This window comes from Macaca nemestrina, chromosome 18 (assembly GCF_043159975.1).
Source record: "Macaca nemestrina isolate mMacNem1 chromosome 18, mMacNem.hap1, whole genome shotgun sequence".
Lineage (NCBI taxonomy): Eukaryota > Metazoa > Chordata > Mammalia > Primates > Cercopithecidae > Macaca > Macaca nemestrina.
Window position 1 is genome coordinate 52,799,424 of NC_092142.1, and position 22,125 is coordinate 52,821,548.

The 22,125-nt window shown below is 37.7% G+C and overlaps 1 protein-coding gene across 10 annotated transcripts in view; it reads left to right on the top strand.

Moving 5' to 3' along the window:
* LOC105494095 (FTO alpha-ketoglutarate dependent dioxygenase) overlaps positions 1–22,125 on the top strand; it is a 445,404-nt gene that overhangs the window by 138,293 nt on the left and 284,986 nt on the right. For all 10 annotated transcript variants that reach the window (XR_011616468.1, XM_071084539.1, XM_071084538.1 and 7 more), the window contains one exon: positions 3,264–3,407. Coding sequence is in view for 9 of the 10 variants with exons in the window: in XM_071084539.1 (XP_070940640.1) it covers positions 3,264–3,407 (144 nt within the window). In the remaining variant the exon portion in view is untranslated. The remainder of the gene's footprint in view (positions 1–3,263; positions 3,408–22,125) is intronic.

Below are 22,125 nucleotides of genomic sequence, written 5' to 3' on the forward strand. Positions count from 1 at the left end.
GAATTTGGATTTTTAGGCAAAGTCCTTTTATCAGTTGGCAACTCATTTAGATTTGTTAAGGAAATATGGTTCAGGTCAAGCTACACACCTTTGTGAGTTCTTTTCTGGTCCACGAGCTCTAGTTAGCAAATTCTGGTATTTTCAAGTGTAACAGTGTATTATGTGTCAATAAGAAGTGCCTGTAGAATGTCATCAGACATGGATAGCAAATGTCTAGCACTGGTGCTGCCACTCACTAACCCTTGTAGTGCCCATGACAGACATCAGTAATTGATCATAACACTCTTTCCTGCTGAGCTAAGAGCAAGTTTCAGATTTCTTCACTAGGGCTCTAAAAAGCTGCAACCAGCCAATCAGTCATGTCCCCTGATATAAAGGTATTCATCATTCCCATTCTAGAGGTTTCTAAAAAAATGTTTTTTTAATTAACCTAGGAAATGACTTTGGACTTTTATTGTTATTCTTTAAAAAAGAAAAACCCAGTTAAAAGATGCTCTTAATTAAAAAGTACTTGAGAAAACATGTATTAGAATGGCAGGTATGAAAAAAGGTAAGATTCTGTTAATGTGGCAGTGTTAGATTTTAGACCAAACTAAGGGGACTAAAGAGTATCCAAAGTAAAATGTGTCCTTAAAAGTCACTTAGCAGCATTCCTTCCTTACAGAGACCATGAACTTGGCTTTCTGATTTGTTCATTTTCAGCATGCCTAGTGCAAATTAATGCAAATGAATAGTTATAAAGGGGAGTTTCTTTTTTTCCTTCCTTTCACTGCCTTTGACCCTTCTGCACGGTTGGTGGTAGAGTACGACATTCAGAATTTAGGTGCCATCTGGGATGCATGTATTTTTTAAATTGTTTATGTGATATGTACATGATACAGCCCAAGGAAAGCATGCTTTATTGGCCATTTTGAAAGCTTTGCATCTTTTTGTCTTCCTGCATTACTTCTTCTTCTACCCTCTGCCAGTCTAAACACTGTTGTCTTTCAGGTTTGACCTTCTGTAAGAGTTCTGCTCTAATTCTGTCGTTGAACCTCTGTCTTCTCTAAACTTCTTTAATACTGAGGACTGTACTAGTTTAGCAGCAATGCCATGCTTTCTTATGTCCTTTGGTTTTAAATTTGAGGCATTTTTGTTTTTTTCTTCCAAATTAACATTTTCTTTCCCTGCCATCTAGCACAAGGACTGTGAATGGTGTGATCTAAAAGAACATTTTGTTTAAGCAAGCCACGGTGTTCATTGAATGCCTTCTCTGTGCCAATCACTAGGGCTATAATTGTGGATGAAACAGAAAAACAGACTCTGCCCTGGAAGATCAGAGTCTAGTACAGCAGTTTAAAGTCTGATAGAATTTCAATTTAAAATGTCCCCTTCATGGTAATCAGTGATGCACATTTACAGCTCCACTAAAAGGAAAAGCTCCAGTGGAGCATAGCTCTGTTTCAGTCACTGACATATCCCACATGCCTGGCACAGTGCCCAGTAAATAGTAAGTGCTCAATAAATAATTATTAAATTAACTTTTAAAAGTTTTCATATAGGGTTTTTCCTGCAGGGCTGTGATTATAGGCAAATCATAGCGTGTATACCTTCTACTTTTTTTAGTATGTCTCCCACTCTTGTACCCCAGAAAAATCAGTCTTGAGTATCCTTTCAGAAATGTTGTATTCCAGTCTTGTGTATCCTTCCAGAAGTATTATAAATATTATATTATTATCCTTCCAGAAAAATCAGTCTTGAGTATCCTTCCAGAAATATTATATGTGCCTGATATTTATTTATTTATATTTATTTTGAGACAGAGCCTCACTCTGTTGCCTAGAATTGAGTGCAGTGGTGCAATCACAACTCACTGCAGCTTCGACCTCCCAGGCTCCAGCAATCCTCCTACCTCAACCTCCTGAGTAGCTGGAGCCACAGGCAGGTGCCACCATGGCCCACTAATTTTTTTTTTTTACCTTTTGTAGAGATAGGGTTTCACCGTGTTGTCCAGGGTGGCCTTGAACTTCTGAGCTCAAGCAATCCTCCTGCCTTGGCCTCCCAAAGTTCTGGGATTACAGGTGTGAGCCACTGCACCCAGCCTGTACTTTGTTTTCAATATGAGTATAGCCTATTTATTTTTTTCTCTGCAAATATATTAGATAGTTCCATGTCTGTATATAGTCATATTATTTTTGGTGACTACGTAGTATTTTATTGTCTGGAGAGATCAAAATTTATTTACCCAGAAACCTACTGATGAACATTTGAGTAATTTCTGATCTTTTGCTCTTACAAGCAATACTACAATAAATATACTTGCTCAACAGTCATTTTACAACCCCTGAAAGTAGGACTTTTCGTATACATTCCTAAAAGTGCAATTTCTATAAGAGTCAAAGAGCTTATGCATTTGTAATTTTGATAGTATTGCCAAATTGTCCTCTACAGAGAGTGTGAGTGTGCCATTTTACTGTACTCTTACTAACACTGTATTGTTTTCAAACTGATGTTTTCTGATTTGATAGGTGAAAGTTTACCTCTTTTTGGCTTTAACATGCATTTCTTTTATGTGAATAAATTGGAACATATTTTTATATGTTTATGAGCTAGTTTTATTTCCTTTTATGTACTGTGTCTTTATAACATGCTCAGTTTTTAATTTGTCTATTGGCCTTTATCTTATTGATGTATTGTTGCTCTTTATATATTTAGAAAAACATTCCTTGGCTATTCTTGCTTGTTTATATTTCCATGTGTATTATAGAAACAGCTTTTCTAGTTGCTAACCCCACTCATCTAAAAAACGATCCCTTTGGTCTTTTTATTTATATTATGTCAAATTTCTAGATGAATTTAGAAAGTACTGACATTTCTGTGATGTTCAGTCTTACTTCCTAAGAACATAATTTCTCTTTACATCTATTTTTTATTTTTAAAAAGTAAAACAAAATTTTAAAACAGAGATGGGTCTTGATTTGTTGCCCAGGCTGGTCTTGAATGCCCTACTTTAAGCGATCCTACCCCTTGGTCTCCCAAAGTGCTGGGATTATAGGCATGAGCCTCCACACTTGGCCTATTTAAGGTTTCTTGATGAAAAGATTAATGACATGTTAAAAATAAGCTAGAATATCTTTAAAAAAAAAAATGACATAAAGGGAAGATATATTCCATTTAATATTCGTATTTTATTAAAATGTCAATTCTTTCTAAAATAGCAGTTATAAAATTCAGAAGCTTAGATTAAACATTTCCTTTCTGATCATTTTCTTCTCTTTTGGCAGGCCCTGAAGAGGAAAGTGATGACGACTCTCATTTCGAAGGCAGAGATCCTGATATTTGGCATGTTGGTTTTAAGATCTCATGGGACATAGAGACACCTGGTTTGGCAATACCCCTTCACCAAGGAGACTGCTATTTCATGCTTGGTAATCTTTGGAAAATCAAAATTATATTGAGACTCTAGTGTCTAAATTTAGATTATTGGATATATATTTTGAATATGTCTTATGAAATAAACTTTTGGAGTATTTTATATTAATAGTGAAACTTCTTTATAAGAACATGTAACTAGGTTTTTCTTTTTTGAGATATTGCTAAAATTTTTTTTTTTTTTTCTTTTTTTTGAGATGGAGCTTCACTCTTGTTGCCCAGGCTGGAGTGCAGTGGTGCAATCTCTGCTCATTGCCATTTCCACCTCCCGGGTTCAAGTGATTCTCCTTCCTCAGCCTCCCAAGTAGCTGGGACTACAGGCACACACCACCACACCCAGTTAACTTTTGTATTTTTAGTAAAGACAGCGTTTCACCACGTTGGCCAACCTGGTCTCGAACTCCTGACCTCAGGTGATCCACCCGCCTTGGTCTCCAAAAGTGCTGGGATTACAGGCGTGAGTCACCATGCCCGGCCCTAAATTTTTAAAAGTTGTTTTTCTTTTTATTCCATGTAGATGCAGAGTTCCTCAAATATGCTAAACAATTTTCTGGATTCTTTATCAAAGGTATTGAATTATCCAAGTCAAATTATAACTTTAAAAAATACTTTCCTGTCTGTATTAGTTTTTAGTAGAGTTTTGTTTTTCTTTTTTTTTTTTTTCCTAGTTTTGAATGTTGTTTCTTCTCAGGAACAGCTGACCTGACAATGGGGCCTTTCTCTCAACTTGTCATTTAGTTCTTTGGGAAGCAATATCTCAGCTGTGGTTAGGCCAGCTGAAGATGTGGAGTTTGTGAGGCTTTGTTTTTTTCTTCTTTGCTGTAAGTTTTTAATTTTATTTTTGGACTTTCTACTTGTTTTCCAATGCACGATGTGTAAACAGTATCCTTTTTTACTCACAAAGCTTCTCGGGGTTTATTCTCTACTTGGCTCTAGTTCCTGATTATTTGGGGTTTATCTCATTCCTGTCTATCTGGAGAAATCTACTCATATGTTGCTTTTGGAGCCAGGAAGAACCAGGGCTGAAGCCCAGTATTTATGATAAGAGTTGATTTCCAGTTGATTGGGTATTTTAGAGTCCGCTATATTCCAGGTACTGTGTAAGGTTCCAGGGGAGATATTGGAGGTGGATGAATCTTGGTTCTTGCCTTTTGAGAATTCGGAGTACGGAATAGCTGTTTAGGCCATTCTGCCACTAAGCATTTTCCAAATTGAAGCTCATTGCGTATCAGCTTCAAGGTTTTGGTCACACTGGTGTACTTCTGCCTAAGTAAAGTAACCTTTAATCTTTCACTGAATTGAATTTATTTTAAAAGGAGATTTTACATCACTATCTTAAATGGAAATCCAGTATCACTAGGAATAATTAGAAGGGCTTTAGAAATATAAATATAGAGAAACCAAAACAGTACTAAGGGCCTGCTACTTTTGTTTGCTGGAGATCCTGAGTCTGAGTCCTCTTCTGTGTTTCTTAAGAGAGGAGATTAGTAACAGAGAGGTGTTAACTGTATAGTGGTGCCAGTCTGAGATTTCTCCGTAACGTCTGCAGGAGGATTGGGGGATCATTGTGTAGGGACTCTTTCAAGTAGTGTGATTTAATGGCGCTTAGTGCAATGTCCCTTTACCTCTTAAATTCTTCTCATGAGGAGATTCCTTCATTTCTTGAACACTGATTTAAGTATGCCCTTCATCTCTTGCCTTCCATGTGAACATTGCTTTGCAGTTTACACATCAGTTTCACACAGGCAGCCCCAATCTCCTGTCAGCTTTGTGAGGGAGATGGCAGAGATTGTTCATCTTTTAAGTGATCTTCCTAAAGTCACTCAGTTATGAGATAGAACAGGGACCAGAATGGGTGGCAGGCATCTTATGCAGTGCTTTTCCTACTCTAAATGAGGCTATTTCAACCTGATCCCAGTACACTGAAATCTCTGTGTGGGAATGGTTTTAGTGTTAAGGTTCTCTCTTCCCCACTGTCTCTCCTGCCTGATCTCAGGAAGTAAGTTTATCTTTTAAAGTCCCTACCCCATCATTGAGTTTCATTTGTAGGTAAACATTATTTCATCTTTTTTTGTACCACCCAAATACAGATATTCGGCCTGAGTCTTAATAGATATTAGTATCAGCCAATAAATCACTTTCCTTTGGATACTTTGTTCAGAAGTTTCTATTAGCAATGTGTATCTTTCAAAGAAATAAGAGCCAGAATGTTATCTTTTAAAATAGCTTTTAAATTTTTTAAAATATAAAAGTGGCTGGGTGCTGTGGCTCACACCTATAATCCCTGCACTTTGGGAGGCCGAGGCAGGTGGATCACCTGAGGTCAGGAGTTCGAGACCAGCCTGGCCAACTTGATGAAACCCCCTGTCTTTGCTGAAAATACAAAAATTAGCTGGGTGTAGTGGTGCATGCCTGTAATCCCAGCTACTTGGGAGGCTGAGGCATGAGAATTGCTTGAACGCGGGAGGTGGAGGGAGCCGAGATTGCACCACTGCACTCCGGCTTGAGCAACAGAGCAAGACTCAGTCTCAAAAAAAAAAAAAAAAAAGTATATAAGTACTCTAAAAATTCAGCTGTATTCCATATATTTAATAACATCTTATGTGTTCTTTTCTGATTAAAAAAGCAATGTGTGCTTATTTGAGAAAAAAACTCTGGAAAAAAAAAGAGTCTAAAATGAAGAAAGAATATAAAAATCATGTTAACGCCTGATTTAATATATTTCTTTTCAGTCTTTTTCTGTACGTATATGTCTGGAATTATAGTAGTAATATGAATAAAAACCAGATTTACTGGGAATTAATGACAAACATTCTTTTAATCTTCTCAGCAATCCTGAGAAGCAAATATTAGCTATACTGCAAAAGAATAAATTGAGGTTAAATTTATGTAGTTACTTAACCATGGCTGCACAGCTAGTAAGAAGCATGGATTGTATCTTGTCATCTTACCCCACTTGGAGTCTGACATCCCATGTCAGGCCACCCCTCCTTCTCCCTTAGGGATGCCCTCCTCACCCTACTCCCCGCTGAACCCTGCTCAGGGTTCCTGTGCCTTCTTCTTCCCACCTGGCATGATGCCTCTGTCTCACCTAATGGCTTTAAGACTAAATTGTTCAGGAAGGGAAGAAAAGAAGTTAATGATATTCTGTTTGTTTCTTTTCTATTCTTCTTAAGGTTATGGGTTTCTTGGGGTTTAAGAACTGGATTATAGGCCGGGCGCAGTGGCTCACACCTGTAATCCCCGCACTTTGGGAGGCTGAGGTGGGCGGATCACCTGAGGTCAAGAGTTTGAGACCAGCCTGGCCAACATGATGAAACCCTGTCACTACTAAAAATACAAAATTTAGCTGGGTGTGGTGGTGGATGCCTGTAATCCCAGCTACTCGGGAGGCTGAGGCAGGAGAATTGCTTGAACCCGGGAGGCAGAGGTTGCAGTGAGCCAAGATCATGCCATTGCACTCCAGTCTGGGCAACAAGAGGGAAACTCCGTCTCAAAAAAAAAAAAAGAACTGGATTTTAATGAAAATTTTAAATAATGACATTATTCATTGGATTTTTGTGTTATAATGAGTATACACTGTAAAATATACATTGGGTCCCTTGAGCTATTGTGCATGATAAACAGAAGAAGTTAGTGTTATTTTATAGGAGCTGATATCCAAGACATAATATAAAATCTACTCTTGATTTCCCATGTCTTATTTTTAGATGTAGGTGATAATAGTTGGTATCCTACTGAACTGTGCCAAACACAGCACAGTATATCCCAAAGTCTGCACTTAGAATATATATTTTTATTAGGATGTCATATTTGATGTCTGAAATGAGTCTTCCTAAAGGAAGATTCTTTTTAAAAAAATTCAAAAGTAAAGGCAACCATGGTCTAATGCTGCCTTTTCTGTTTACTTTTAAGTCCAACTAGCACAAGGAGCCCCGTAGAGGGAGGAACTTCGGCCCCGTGCTGATATCTGAAATCTGAACTTCATAGCACTTATGAAAAGGAAACAGTTTAGCTCAATTTATAATAATATATTGGTCTGCAGAGGAAGTGCAGGCTGAACCCTGCTGTCTCAAGTAAATACTCCAGGGGTGTCTGATGGGGAACGTGTCGGGTGCCTGTAATAAATCCACTGCCCATGGAAGTGAGTGAAGTCCTTGTTGGCAGTGCCTGAGGACACGCTTAACTGGGGTTGTCACGGTTTTACTTTTAAATTGGAATCTTTGCCCTAATCTCAGAGTTAGACATGACCAGATTTGCAAACAGATTTACAATTTTCACTAATTTTCCAACCAGGACTTCAAAACACACTCAGAGAAAAAAAAAAAACACTCTGGTCTTTCTCAGAGTAGGATGATTTACTTTGCCACAGATGTTTTCCATAGACTGAATGTAACCAGGGAGTTAGGGACTTAAAAGTGGCTTGGAGACAAACCGTGGGTTTGTTTTTTGTGGAACAGATTACACCGTTCAAGGGACATCAACAAAATTATGTTTATTAACCAGGAGCTGGGTGTGGAGGTGGGATGTTTCAGGACAAAGGTGAGTGCTAGGTAAACATTTGGGGCAAAAGCCCTCTTTTCCCCCCTTAATTTATTATTGTTGTTCTTTACATGTCACCATTGATGACTCTATTCTCTCTGCTCTATTTACTTTTGTTTCTTAAGCCCAACTAAATCTCACTTTCAAGGATTTGTTGTTACTATAACAATCAACAGTTTCAAAACTTAAGTTGCCAGGTAAAAATTCCACTGCTAAAAAAGAAAACTGCAATAGAAATGTAAATGCATAGCCCTTCTTTTTCGGTTTTTCTTTACCTCGTCAACAGTTTAGGGTAGAGTAATGAAAGGACCATATTATTTCTATCAGGTAACTGAGTCCCAGACTCACCGCATTGTCAATTGCCTGTGTATTGCTAGTGCCTCTCTGAGTCTCTGCCTTCACTGTAAAATGGGAGCTTAATGATTCTTCCTTCTCAGAGTTTTTGGGAGTACAAATAAGAAAATATATGGGAATAGGCTTTGCGAGCTGTAATTTGAAAGTGCAGACTTACGAAGAGTGGGAACTGGATCATGGCATGTTGGAGAATCAATGAGACCACTGGGTGATAGAAGAATGCTGAATGCTGTTTTCTTATCCCGCTTCACGCCCAGTTTTGTCACCTTCGCAAAATGGCACTCCATATGTGTATTTGCCACATACAGGAACTACAGGAAAGGGAAGTTTTACCAATGGATTCTCAAGGGTGAGAAGAGTTAACATCTCGTCTGTTGGTTATCGGAGCCCTGTAGTAATCAGTCTTACTTTGGTTGAGGCCAGCTTTACTTTCAGAGCCTGGCCAGTAGTTTTTTACAGATTAAGTTCACCTTCCTTGAAATACCTATGGCTTAGAGGCAGCAAGAACCAGAGCACAGAAATATTTGATGTGGTCTAAGCTGTAAATTGCCATGCTTCTATTTTTTGACTCAACATGGCCACTCTCATTGGAGTCTCCAGCCCTGTGAGCAGGAAGAACAGAGGCCTCCAGGCGTTTAGACTCTTAAGCGGGCGATCCCTTGGGACTGAGCATGGAAACTGTGGTATCTTTGTAAATCCTCCAGGTGTCCCTCAGTTGTGCCCTGATTTAGACATTTTATTCAAAGGAAAAAGCTTTTGTTACTTCTTTCTCTGACCCCATTCCCTTCCTCCCCAACCTCTGAATGACCAACTAAAGTAAAAAGTACATATAATTTATGGCTTAATCATAAATTTAAAATAATTATACTTTATTACCTCTCATGGGTCTTGAAATGTAGGTGCTATGTTCTGCTTTCTGCCGAGGCAAGGGAATAATACAGAAACCAGTAATAAATTATAACTTCAGGCTGCAGTTGGTAAGCTTGAGGAACTGCTATTTAAGTGGAAAGTGCTTGAACAGCCAAATGAGCACCTGTCATGTTTATTTTCACTTTGAAAAGTAGAAACATGACAGTATAGTTTCCACTGCTTGTCCAATATGAACTTCTGGTATTCTTGTTATCTTCTCAGGAATTGCACTGTTTGCTTCTTGTGTTCAATTTTTTTTTTTTTCCCCAGGGGTGAGGATGTATCTCTCCTTCTGAAACTTTCACTCTAAAATATGCCCCCCAATGGTGACATTTTCAAACTTGTGCTTTTTTACTTGATACCTGATTTTTTTTTTTTTTTTTTTGTATTTAATAGGGAGAAGGTCATGACTTGTGAAATTTACTGGAAAGATAGGGATCTGAGCAGGCTCCTGAGTACTTGAAAGGCTTTATCTACCTCTTACACTTTTTTGTTACATCCAGGTTTTTGCTCATTTCTCTATCATTTGGTGTCTTGAACTTTACCTGAAATGCATGTCTTGAGTGCCTACTAAGGTCCAGGCATTATGCTGGCAGATTTGATGTATTTTTGTTTATTCCTTATTACAGGACTGTTAAATAGTAGACTCTCATTCTGACACTCACTTTTTTTTTCCAGAAAAAAAAATTAATGGAGATTGATTGCTGATGGGTACAGAGCTGCTTTTAAGGCTATGAAAATGCTCTAAAATTAGTTTGTGGTGATGGTTGCACAACTCTGAACGTACTAAAATACATTGAATTGTATACTTTCTTTTTTCTTTCTTTTCTTTTTGCAGCTCTTGCTCAAAGGAGAATTTGATATTTAAAATGAGTGAATTATATGGTATATGAATTAGATCTCAATAAAACTCTTTAAAAAAAAGAAACTAAAGCTTAGAGAAGTATAATATCTTGTTCAAGGTGACACTACCTGTTGTGAAGCTTTTGTCCAAATTTTTCTGAGACCAAAGCTATTCTTTCTTCCACTGACCCGTGCTATCTCTACTAATTATATAGTCAGGGTATCCTTTTTCTTTAAAAATGTAGGAAAAAATGGCCGGGTGCGGTGGCTCATGCCTGTAATCCCAGCACTTTGGGAGGCTGAGGCGGATGGATCACTTGAGGTCAGGAGTTTGAGACCAGCCTGGCCAACATGGTGATACCCAGCCTCTACTTAAAAAAAAAAAAAAAATTAGCCAGGTGTGGTGGCATGCACCTGTAATCCCAGCTACTCAGGAGGCTGAGGCGTGATAATTGCTTGAACCTGGGAGGCAGAGGTTGCAGGGAGTCAAGACTGCGCCACTGTACTCTGGCCTGGGCGACAGAGTGAGACTCCGTCCCCATGCCCCCCCAAAAAAGGAAAAAAATAATTAAATGACTAATATGTGAACACACATGTATTCTCATTCAAACTTTGTGGAACTATATGAAATAAAATGTAGACATTCTATTTCACCTTGCTTTCCTATCTGGTCCTTTGTAAGCCTTAACATAAATATAGTCGTGTTGGCATATTTAAAATATATGTTGCTGCTGCTGTATTTTTAAAAAACATAAATGATACTTTATTATAAATATTACTCTAGTATTTGTTTTTTGTACTTAGTATGTGCTGGAAATTTTTTTATGGTAGTATGTCATTCATATTATTCTTATTATAAAAATACTACACGTACAAGGAAATAAAAATTGAAAGATTTAAAATGGAAAGTTGAGGAAGATCTAAAATGGAAAGTGAAAAACTCCACCTATCCCCAAGTTCCATTCCTTAGAGGTAACTGCTTTTCACTGTATTTGCATTTTATTCTTTGATTACCTCCCTAACCCTTAAACATATGTATACTTGTACTTTTATTTCTTTATCTAATAACTTAAAGCACTCTTGGTTGTTGATCCATTAAGAATGACAGAAGCAGGCAGATTGCTGGAGCCCGGGAGTTTGAGACCAGCCTGGGCAACATGGCAAACTCTGTTTCTACAAAAAATACAAAAAAAAAAAAAAAAAAAAAAAGGCCAGGTAAGCCAGGTATGATGGCAAACACCCATAGTTGCAACTACTTGGGAGGTTGAGGTGGGAGGATCACCTGAGCTCGGGAGGTTGAGACTGAAGGGAACTGTGATCACACACTGCACTCCAGCATGAGTGACAGAGCAAGACCCTGTCTCAAAAAAAAAAAAAAAAAAAAAGAGTTATGGAATTAGTGTTCGGATACTACCTGTCACTCTTGCCAAATTTGGCTAGTTAACCTTTACTTTTAGGGGTTTATTTCCTTAATTACTTTCCTTTAGAACCAGTTGATAGATACAGTGTCTTGAATTTTAGTGTGTAGTATGGGGAATTAAAGTTCTCTTTCAGCCATATCATTACTTTGACATGATTGAGCTTTACAACTTTACATACAGATCTGTAATTTTGATAAGACAAGCACGCTTATAAGTTGATCTGAAATTAGAAAGCCAGTACATAATGACGTTGATGTAAGTGTTGTTTATTGCAAAACCAGATAAGAGTGATGGAATTAATAGGTAGAAAATGTAATCTACTATAACCATCCAACCAGTGCCAATGAATGAGGAGTACTGCACATGTCAGGTCAAGATTTTATACTTCATCAAAAGCTCAAAATCACACTACATTTTAGCTTGCTTTGTATTTGAATCATGACTTTGTTGCGTAGTTTCCCTCTCCCCCTGGAATTTATAATTGTCTTTTTTTACTCTTACTGATAGAAGAAGCATGCTATAATGATTGCTCAATGTCACTAGATATTTCATCATGTGACTTGTTCAATGTTTGATAAATACTGACTTCTTCAGATCCCACCTACCATAGTTATCATACTGGGATTTCTTCTCATTGAACACCTTTGCCAATTCCATTAAAACATCATTTTAGGCCAGGTGCGGTGGCTCACACCTGTAATCCCAACACTTTGGGAGGCTGAGGTGGGTGGATCACCTGAGGTCGGGAGTTTGAGACCAACCTGGCCAACATGGGAAACCCCGTCTCTACTAAAAATACAAAAATTAGCCGGGCATGGTGGCAGGCACCTGTAGTCCTAGTGCCTGTTTTAGTTACTCGGGAGGCTGAGGCAGGACAATCACTTGAACCTGTCAGGTGGTGGTTTCAGTGAGCCAAGATCATACCATTGCACTCTAGCCTGGGTGACAGCAGGACTGTCTCAAGAAAAAAAAATTTTTTTTAAATTTCAGTAGCTTTAGGGATATAAGCAGTTTTTGGTTCCGTGGATGATTTGTATAGTGTTGAAGTCTGGTATTTTAACGTACCTGACACCTGAGTAGTATACATCTGATAAGTTTTTTTTTTTTTCCCGTAATCCATCACCCCCCTCCCACCCTCCTCTCTTCTGAATCTCTAATGTCCATTGTACCACTCTCTACACCTTCGTGTGCCCATAGCTTAGTGCCCACTTATAAGTGAGAACATGTAATATTTGTCCAGTTACTTCACTTAGAATAATAGCCTTCAGTTTCATCCATGTTGCTGCAAAAGACATGATTTCATTTTTTTTTTTTTTAATGACTGAGTAGTATTTCATGGTATATATACACACCACATTTTCTTTATCTACTCACCGGTTGTTGGGCACTTTGGTTGATTCCATATCTTCGCTATTGTGAAATGTGCTCCAATAAACATATGTGTGCAGATGTCTTTTTGATATAATGACTTCTTTTCCAGGTAGATACCCAGCAGTGGATTGTTGGGTCAAATGGTAGAGTTACTTTTAGTTCTTTGAGAAATCTCCATACTGTTTTCCATGGAGGTTGTAGTAATTTACATTTCCACCCCCAGTGTATAAGCACTCCCTTTTCACTACCTTTCTAGCAACATCTGTTATTTTTTTACTTTTTAATAATGGCCATTCTGGCTAGGATAAGGTGGTATCTCATTATGGTTTTAATTTGCATTTCTTTGATGATACATGATATTGAGCATTTTTTCATATGTTTGTTGGCCATTTGTATATTTTCTTTTGAGAAATATCTATTCATGTCATTTGCCTACTTTTTAATGGAACTATTTGTTTTTGTTTTTTTTTTCTTGCTGATTTGTTTGGATTCCTTATAGGTTCTTTGTCAGATGCATAGCTTGCAAATATTTTCTCCCATTCTGTAGGTTGTCTGTTTACTCTGATAATTATTTATTTTGTTGTGCAGAAGCTTTTTAGTTTAATTAGGTCTCATTTATTTATTTTTTTGTTGCATTTGCTTTTGGGGTCCTATTCATAAATTCTTGCCTAGTCCAATGTCTAGAAGAGTTTTCTTCTAGAATTTTTATGGGCTCAGGTCTTAGATTTAAGTCTTTAATCCATGTTGAGTTAAGTTTCATTCTTCTACATGTGGCTATCCAGTGTTCCCAGCACTGTTTTGAATAGGGTGTCCCTTTTCCAGTACATGCTTTGTTGAAGATCAGTTAGTTGTAAGTATTTGGCTTTATTTATGGCTTCTCTATTTTGTTCCATCAGTCTGTATCTACTTTTATACCAGTACCACGCTGTTTTAGTTACTACAGCTTTGTGGTATAATTTTAAGTTAGATAATGTGATGCCTCCAGATTTGTTCTATTTGTTTAGGATTCCTTGGCTATTCAGGCTCTTTTTTGGTTCCATATGAATTTTAGGATTTTTTTTTTCTAATTCTGTGACAAATTACTTTGGTATTTTGATAGAAATTGCATCAAATCTCTAAATTTGTTTGGGCAGTATGGTCATTTTCATGATATTGATTATTCCAATCCATGAGTGTGGATTTCCATTCATTTGTGTCATCTGTGATTTCTTTCATCAGTGTTTTGTAGTTTTCTTTGTAGAGATCTTTCACTACCTTGGTCAAGTTTATTTCTAGGTACTTTATTATTATTTTTTTGTAGCTATTGTCAAAGGGATTGAGTTATTGATTTGATTCTCAGCTTGGTCATTGTTAGTGCATTGCAGTGCTACTGGTTTTTGTACATTAATTTGGTAACCCAAAACTTTATTGAATTTGTTTTTCAAATCTAGGAGTCCTTGGAAGCATTGTTAGGACTTTCTAGGTATACAATCGTATTACTGGCAAACAGAGATCGTTTGACTTCCTCTTTTCAATTTGGATGCCCTTTATTTCTTTCCTTTGCCTGATTGCTCTGACTGGGACTTGCTACCAATTCCACTTTTACTTGGATCACTTGTGTTTCTCTTTCTTAGAATTTTCTAAAAATTATACCATATTTTAGATTCTTCCAGGCAAGGGCTGTTGTAGCTTTGTGTCCTGTACAGCACCTAACACAGTACTTTGAATATGGCTGGTGATTACTAAGTAATTGTTGAACTAATAAGTGAATGAATGAACCGAGGATTGGCTTTTTTTTTTTTTTTTTTCCATTTCATGGTAGTGTGTCTTGGTTATACAAGCAAAAGGAAGTATTAATTCTATCCTTGAAAGCCCCTGACTGGGAAAGGTTTTGAAATTCCTTCTCAAACAGATGGCCATTCACCTAATGCTTGGAGATTACCAGAGACAGAATTTAGAATCTTCCATGGCAGCCTATTCTTTTTCACAGTAACTCATGCTTCATTTCCTTACATCTAGTTTAACCACGTGACATCACAGAACTTTCTAAAGCAACACAGTATCTGGATCCATCTGTACATTCTCCTCTAAATTTTTTATAAGAAAACCATCAAAGGTAAAAATAATGTATTGGTTTCTTTTAAGCTGAGGAGGAATGTTTTACTGTGCATTTTGAAATGTTTTTGTTCTCTCATATTTCATTCAATTAGAGTCACACTGTTTGGGGGTAATTCTGCATCTGAATTTGGTGGTGGAATTTTTCCCATTGGCTAACAGTTTTCATGTGCCCTCTTTGGCCACCTGTCTATTGAACATAATTCCCAAAGGCATGAGCTACAGAAAATGTTTTTTTTTTTTTAGGTCTTTATTTCGGTTGTATATCCTATGTGTGTTACTTGCCACTCCTGTAAAGACAGTGGAAGAATGACTGTGAATGATGCCATTATTTTTTTTCAGTTGATCCTTATTGAAGGTTCGAATTTAGGACTAGGCCGGGAATTAGTTTGACTTTCCTCATCCAGTCAGTCCCTGCAGCACATTTCAAGGTCAGACTATATACCTCATGCTGGATGGTTCCTTAGACTTTGTAATCTAAGCCCAATAAATACCGTCAGTTTTTTTGTTGTTGTTCAGGGTACTTATTTACCAAATAAATAGGACAGTGCACAGCCATCACTCAAGGTGATAAGAGCTTTGACTACTTTTATAAATCTTCCCTTAGATATAATTTTCTATGGGAGTGAAAACTTTTATAAAAACAATTGGGAGACCGAGGCAGGTGGATCACTTGAGGTCAGGAGTTCGAAACCAGCCTGGCCAACATGGGGAAAGCCTATCTCCTCTGTTAAAAATATAAAAATTAGCTGAGTGTGGTGGTGCGTGCCTGTAATCCCAGCTACTCAAGAGGCAGAGGCAGAAGAATCACTTGAACCCAGGAGGCAGAGGTTGCAGTGAGCCAAGATCGCACCACTGCACTCCAGCCTGGGCGACAGAGCCAGACGCCATCTCAAGAAAAAAAAAAAAAAAACAAGCATGGGGGGAAGATGATCTCAAGGTACATAAGATACATACCTAAAGGTACAAAGATATAAATCATAGTCCTTGGTTAGTTCATTATAGTAGTTTTGTAGTCTGTCCTACAATTGGTTGGGGTAACAACCTTTTTTCTTATTTTTGTTCACACTGCTCTCTCTACCCCCTCACCTAGGTATGTGTATAGCTCATTTATTTAGGGGCGATGTTAAAAAATTGAATGCCCTTAATGGCAAGGGAACCAACCAATCATTGTGGATGCCACAACTTTTTCCCCTGTAGACTGTAGTTATTGGTATAGAAGTATTTTTTTTTCCTCCCAGCTTTTATTTCAGGTTCTGGGGATACATATGCAGGTTTGTTACATGGGTAAATTGCATATTGTGGGGGTTTAGTATACAGACGATTTCATCACCCAGGTAATAAGCATAGTACCTGATAGATAATTTTTTGATCGTTACCCTCCTCCCACCTTCCACCCTCAAGTGGGACCTAGTGTCTGTTGTTCCATTCTTTGTGTCCATGTTTACTCAGTGTTTAGCTCCCACTTATAAGAGAGAACATGCAGTATTTGGTTTTCTTTTCCTGCATTAATTCACTTAGGATAAGGGATTCCAGCTGCTTATGTCAGCTACTAGTAGACCTAAGCTTTCTGACTCTCTATCTATCTATCTATCTATCTATCTATCTATCTATATCTCTCTATATATCTATATATATATATCGTGCTGTGGCACGATCTCGGCTCACTGCAACCTCCGCCTCCTGATCAAGCAATTCTTTGCCTTACCCTCCTGAGTAGCTGGGATTACAGGAGCCCGCCACCACACCTGGCTAATTTTTGTATTTTTAGTAGAGACAGAGTTTCACCATCTTGGCCAGGCTGGTCTTGAACTCCTGACCTCATGATCCACCCACATCAGCCTCCCAAAGTGCTGGGATTACAGGCGTGAGCCACCACACCCAGCCTTATATATATATATTTATACTACACACAGCAGGTAGAACCTTGCACATAATAGGAACTTACCACATATTTGGAGAGAACATCCTTTTTCTCTCTCTCCCGGGTATTAGCCAGAAACCATAGCTATCTTTCTTAATTGCTAATGCAAAATTGGATATGAGATAGGATGCGTAAAGAAGGAGGTCAGAAAACATAGAAACAGAAATTAGAGGTTGAAGTGGCTTCTTCTGTTTCATTCATTAACTTTGAGAGATTCTGGTCCTCACAGTTCACAGTTTAGTGGAACTGTGGGCAGAAGTGATGGCTCTGCACATACAAAGGGGGAAATGGAGAAAACCATTTAATCATCTTTTCTGTCAGTCTAGCCTCTCTCCCTTTTCATTTTTTTTCTGTCAATATAACCTCTCTCCCTTCTCATCCTTCCTTTTCCCCAACTCACTATACACTGCAGTTTCCTGGGAAGAATTACAACTTGTAGGAATAAAAGAGAAAGGTAGCCCTGGCTAAAGTGGATTGATCTTTTTGCTTATTTAGAAAGCAAAAATCGGCCAAGTGAGGTGGCTTATGCCTGTAATCCCAGCACTTTGGGAGGCCGAGGTGGGCGGACCACGAGGTCAAGAGATCGAGACCATCCTGGCCGACATGGTGAAATCTCATCAGTAAAAATACAAAATTAGCTGGGCCTGGTAGCACATGCCTATAGTCCCAGCTACTCGGGAGATTGAGGCAGGAGAATTGCTTGAACCCGGGAGACAGAGGTTGCAGTAAGCCGAGATCCCACCACTGCACTCCAGCCTGGGCGACAGAGCAAGACTCCTTCTAAAAAAAAAAAAAACCAAAAACCAAAGCAACAAAAATCAATTATTAACCACAAGAATCTATTCTCTTCAAAACCCATCAACAAGCTAAGCATTCCACAAAAGTTAATTTTAAAAAAAGGGGAAAGGGGAAGTTATGTACCTTGAGATTATCTTTATCTCCATGCTTGTTTTGATGAAAGACTTTTCACTTCCGTGGAAAAATTTTATTTTGGGGAAGATTTACAAAACTAGTCAAAGCTCTTACCAATTTCACTGATCACTGTTTACTGTCCTATTTGTTTGGTGACTGAATCACCTCTTTTCTGAGAATCTCTTCATTGAACATTTCCATTTGAAGCTTTAAAACATAAATATACTTATTTTTAAAGTTTGTATTGCTTAATTTCAAAGTAATAATATATCATCCAGTCAGAGAAGGCATCAGTTTAAGATGGATTCCAATTTCAGAGATGTTAAATATGAAGCAAAAATGTCTACCTTGGAACTGATGAATTAGGGTACATGCTCATTGTAGAGAATTTGCAAACTATAGAAAAGTGTAAAGAAGAGAAAATATTATTTATAATTATTTGGTCTAATTCCTTCTAGTTTTTTTTTTCTGTACTTAGTAACGTGTTTATCCTTTGTTTATATAAAATTGATATAATGTTGTATAAACATTTTGCATCTTTTTTCCCTGATACTTTTATATTTTGAGCATTTTTTTCTTATCAGTAAACAGTTCTTCAAAATGATTGTTTAAAACTGGTTTAAAAATTAATCCCTTACTTATATCAAGCAAGATGTCAGAATAGCACTTGTCTCCTTGTAGAAACATCAATTTGAACAACTATCCATGCACAGAATACCTTTATATGAGCAAAGGAATCCAGGTTAAAGACTACGTTGCCTGGGTGGAGCACAGAAATGAGAAAAGACACATTGAAGAGAGTAGGAAGAACGGTTTTAAATTACCTACGTCACCTCTCCCTGAAGCCTGAGCAGCACAATGTCAAGAGGGATACCCTTTGTGTAGGGGAAGGAGAATGAAGTGAGTACCCAACTTCTTTGTAAACTAAGCAAGAGGCCCACCCCAGTGAACCTCAGTGCTAGGGTGGCCTCCAAAGACGAAGACTCCAAGCCTACTGTAGCACCAGGTATGCCCTCATGGACTCAGGCTCCAGGTCAGCCCTCAAAGCCCCAGAATCCAGGACTTCCTATATAGACCCAGTCTCCAGTGGACTCAGGATCCAGGCCTGCCTCACAGACTTAAGCTTCAGGACTGTGTTAGCACCAGCTCACTCCTGTGGATGCAATTGCCAGGCCCACCCCAGTGGACCCAGGATCTAGGCTTACACCCACAGACCAACATTCTAGGCCTGCCGTTGGGGATGCAGGGACCACACCCACCCAGGTGAACTTAAGCTCCAGGTGTGCCCTAGTGGATCCAGGTTCCAGGTTCCTCCCAATGGACCCAGGTATTAGGGCTGCCTGCTTGCTGATCCAAGCACCAGGCCAACTCACCTAAGGAGTCTAGCAACAAGCCTGCTCACGGACTCCACTAGATGGCACACACATAATCTCTGGATGGGGTGACTGTTGAAAGGTTTTCCCAGCTGAAGCTAGCCTGGAAGAGATTCCTACTTCTTCAGATGTTCAGACATCAGCACACAGGCACAAGGATCATGAATAATCAGGGAAACATGACCAAAGGAAAAAAAATAAAACACTAGTTACTGACTCTATAGAAATGGAGATCTATGAGGTAACTGACAAATAATTTAAAATATTGTATGCTGAAGGACACTATGACTGGAATGAAAAATTCCATAGAGAGCTTCAGAATCAATCAAGCAGAAGAAAGAATCAGTGAGTTTTAAGATAGGACATTTGAAATTGCTCAGTCTGAATAACCAAAAAGAAAGAAAACAATGCTTGTGGGACTTCTGGGACATCATCAAGTGAATTCATACATATGTTATGGGAGTTACAAAAGGAGCAGAGAGATAAGTAAGGAGCAGAAACCTTATTTGAAGAAATAGTGACAGAACACTTCCCAAATCTGAAGAGGGAAATGAATATTCAAATCCATGAAGACCAAAGAACCCCAAATAAATTAATAATAAAGTTGAATTCACCAAAACATATTATAATCAAATTTTCCAAGGTCAAAGACAAAGAGAAAATTTGGAAAGCAGTAAGAGAAAAGTGGATTATTATATATAAGGGAACCCATGTAAGACAATCAGTGGATTTCTCAGCAGCAACCTTGCAGGCCAGAAGTGAATGGGATAATGTATTCAAAATGCTGAAAGAAATAAGACTGTGCCAACCAAGAATACCAACCTGGCAAAGCTATCCTTCAGAAATAAAATAGCAAGATTTTCCCAGACAAACTAAAGCTGTGGGAGTTCATCAAAACTAAACCTGTCTGTAAGAACTGCTAAAGGTTGTTCTTTAAGTTAAAATGAAAAAGTCCTAACTAACATGAAAACATACGAAACTGTGAAGTTCACTGTAAAGGTAAAAATATACTCAAATTAAAAATAATATTGTGATGGTGGTGCATAGATCATTTGTAACTCTATCAAAGTAAAAAGTGAAAAGTATTAAAAATAGTTACTGCCACAATAATTTTTAATGGATGCACAACATATAAAAGATGTAAATTATGACATCCATAACATAAAATGTGAGTGGACAATATGCAGAGTTTTTATATGCAGAGTTAAGTTGTTATGAGCATAAAGTAGACTGTTATTATAAGATGTTTTATGTGGGTCTTATGGTAACCACAAGGAAAAACAAAAACACGTAGTAGATTAGTAGATACACAACAGGTAAAGACAAAGGAATCAAAGCGTACCACTGAAAAAAATTCTTAAATCATAAAGGAAGATAGCAAGAGAAGAAAGGAGCGAAGGACGACAAAACAATCAGAAAACAATTAACAAAATGACAATAGTATTTACCTACCAGTAATGACTTAAATGTAAATGGATTAAATTTCCCAATCAAAAGACGTAGAGTGGCTAAATGGATTTAAAAAATAAGATTAAACTATAGAGACTCACTTTGGCTAAAAGCACACATAGGCTGAAAATAAAGGGACTGAAAAATATTTTATGCAAATGGTAACCAAAAGAGACTGGCTATACATATATCAGACAAGATAGACTTTAAGTCAGTAACTGTCACAAGATACAAAGAATTTCATTATGTAATGATAAAGGAGTCAGTTCATCAAGAAAATGTAACAATTGTAAAGACAGTTGGCCCTTGAGAATCATCGGTGTGAACTTTGTGAGTTCACTTATACGCAGATGTTTTCAACCAAGCACTGATCGAAAATGCAATATTAATGGGATTAGAAACTCACATGTATGGAGAGCCAACTTTCCATATACACAGGTTCGGCAGGGCCAACAGTAGGACCTCAGTACACACTGATTTGTGGATACACACACAGTCCTGGAACCGATCCCTCCTGTATACCAAGGGATAACTGTATATATGCACTCAACATTGGGACCTAAATATTTAAAACAAATATTAACAGAACTGAAGGGATAAATAGTGATACAGGAACAGTAGGGGTGTTGAGTACCACATTTTGGAAAATCAGTAGAAATCCATTCAGAAAATATATAGGGAGCCAGCAGACTTGAACAGCACTACAGACCAGATGGACCTAACACATATACAAAACATTCCATCCCATAGCAAAAGAACACATTCTGTTCAAGTGCACATGAAACATTCTCAAACATAGATCATATGTTAGGCCACAAAGTAAGTACTAACAAATTAAAGAAGACTGAAGTCATATCAGGCATCTTTTTTGACCACAATGATATAAAACTAGAAATCAATAATAAGAGGAAAATTGGAAAATCCACAGTGATGTGGAAATTTTCTTGAACAATCAATTTGCCAGAAATGAAATAAAGACGGAAATCAAATAATCTTTTGAGACAAGTGAAAATGGAAAGACAATATCCCAAAACTTGTCTTTTTTTTGGGATGCAAAATTATGGAAATGCAAAACTTATGGAAAAGCAAAAGTACACGTATGTGATTGCATCAAACTATCAAGCTTCTCCACAACAAAGGAAACAGCAACAGAGTGAAGAGACCACCTATGCAATGAAAGAAAATATTCGCAAACCATGCATTTGATAAGGAATTCATATCCAAAATATGTAAATAACTCATAAAACTCAATAGCAGGTTAACAAGTAACCTGACCTAAAAATGAGCAAAGGACTTGAATAGACATTTCCGAAAAGAAGACATATGAATGCTCAACATGTATATGAAAATGTGCTCAACATCTAATCATCAGTGAAATGTAAATCAAAACCATAATGAGATATTACTTCGCACTTGTTAGAATAACTATTATACAATAGACAATAGATAACAGTGTTGGTGAGGATGTGGAGAAAAGGGAACACTTGTACACCATTGGTGGGAGTGTAAATTGGTACAGCCA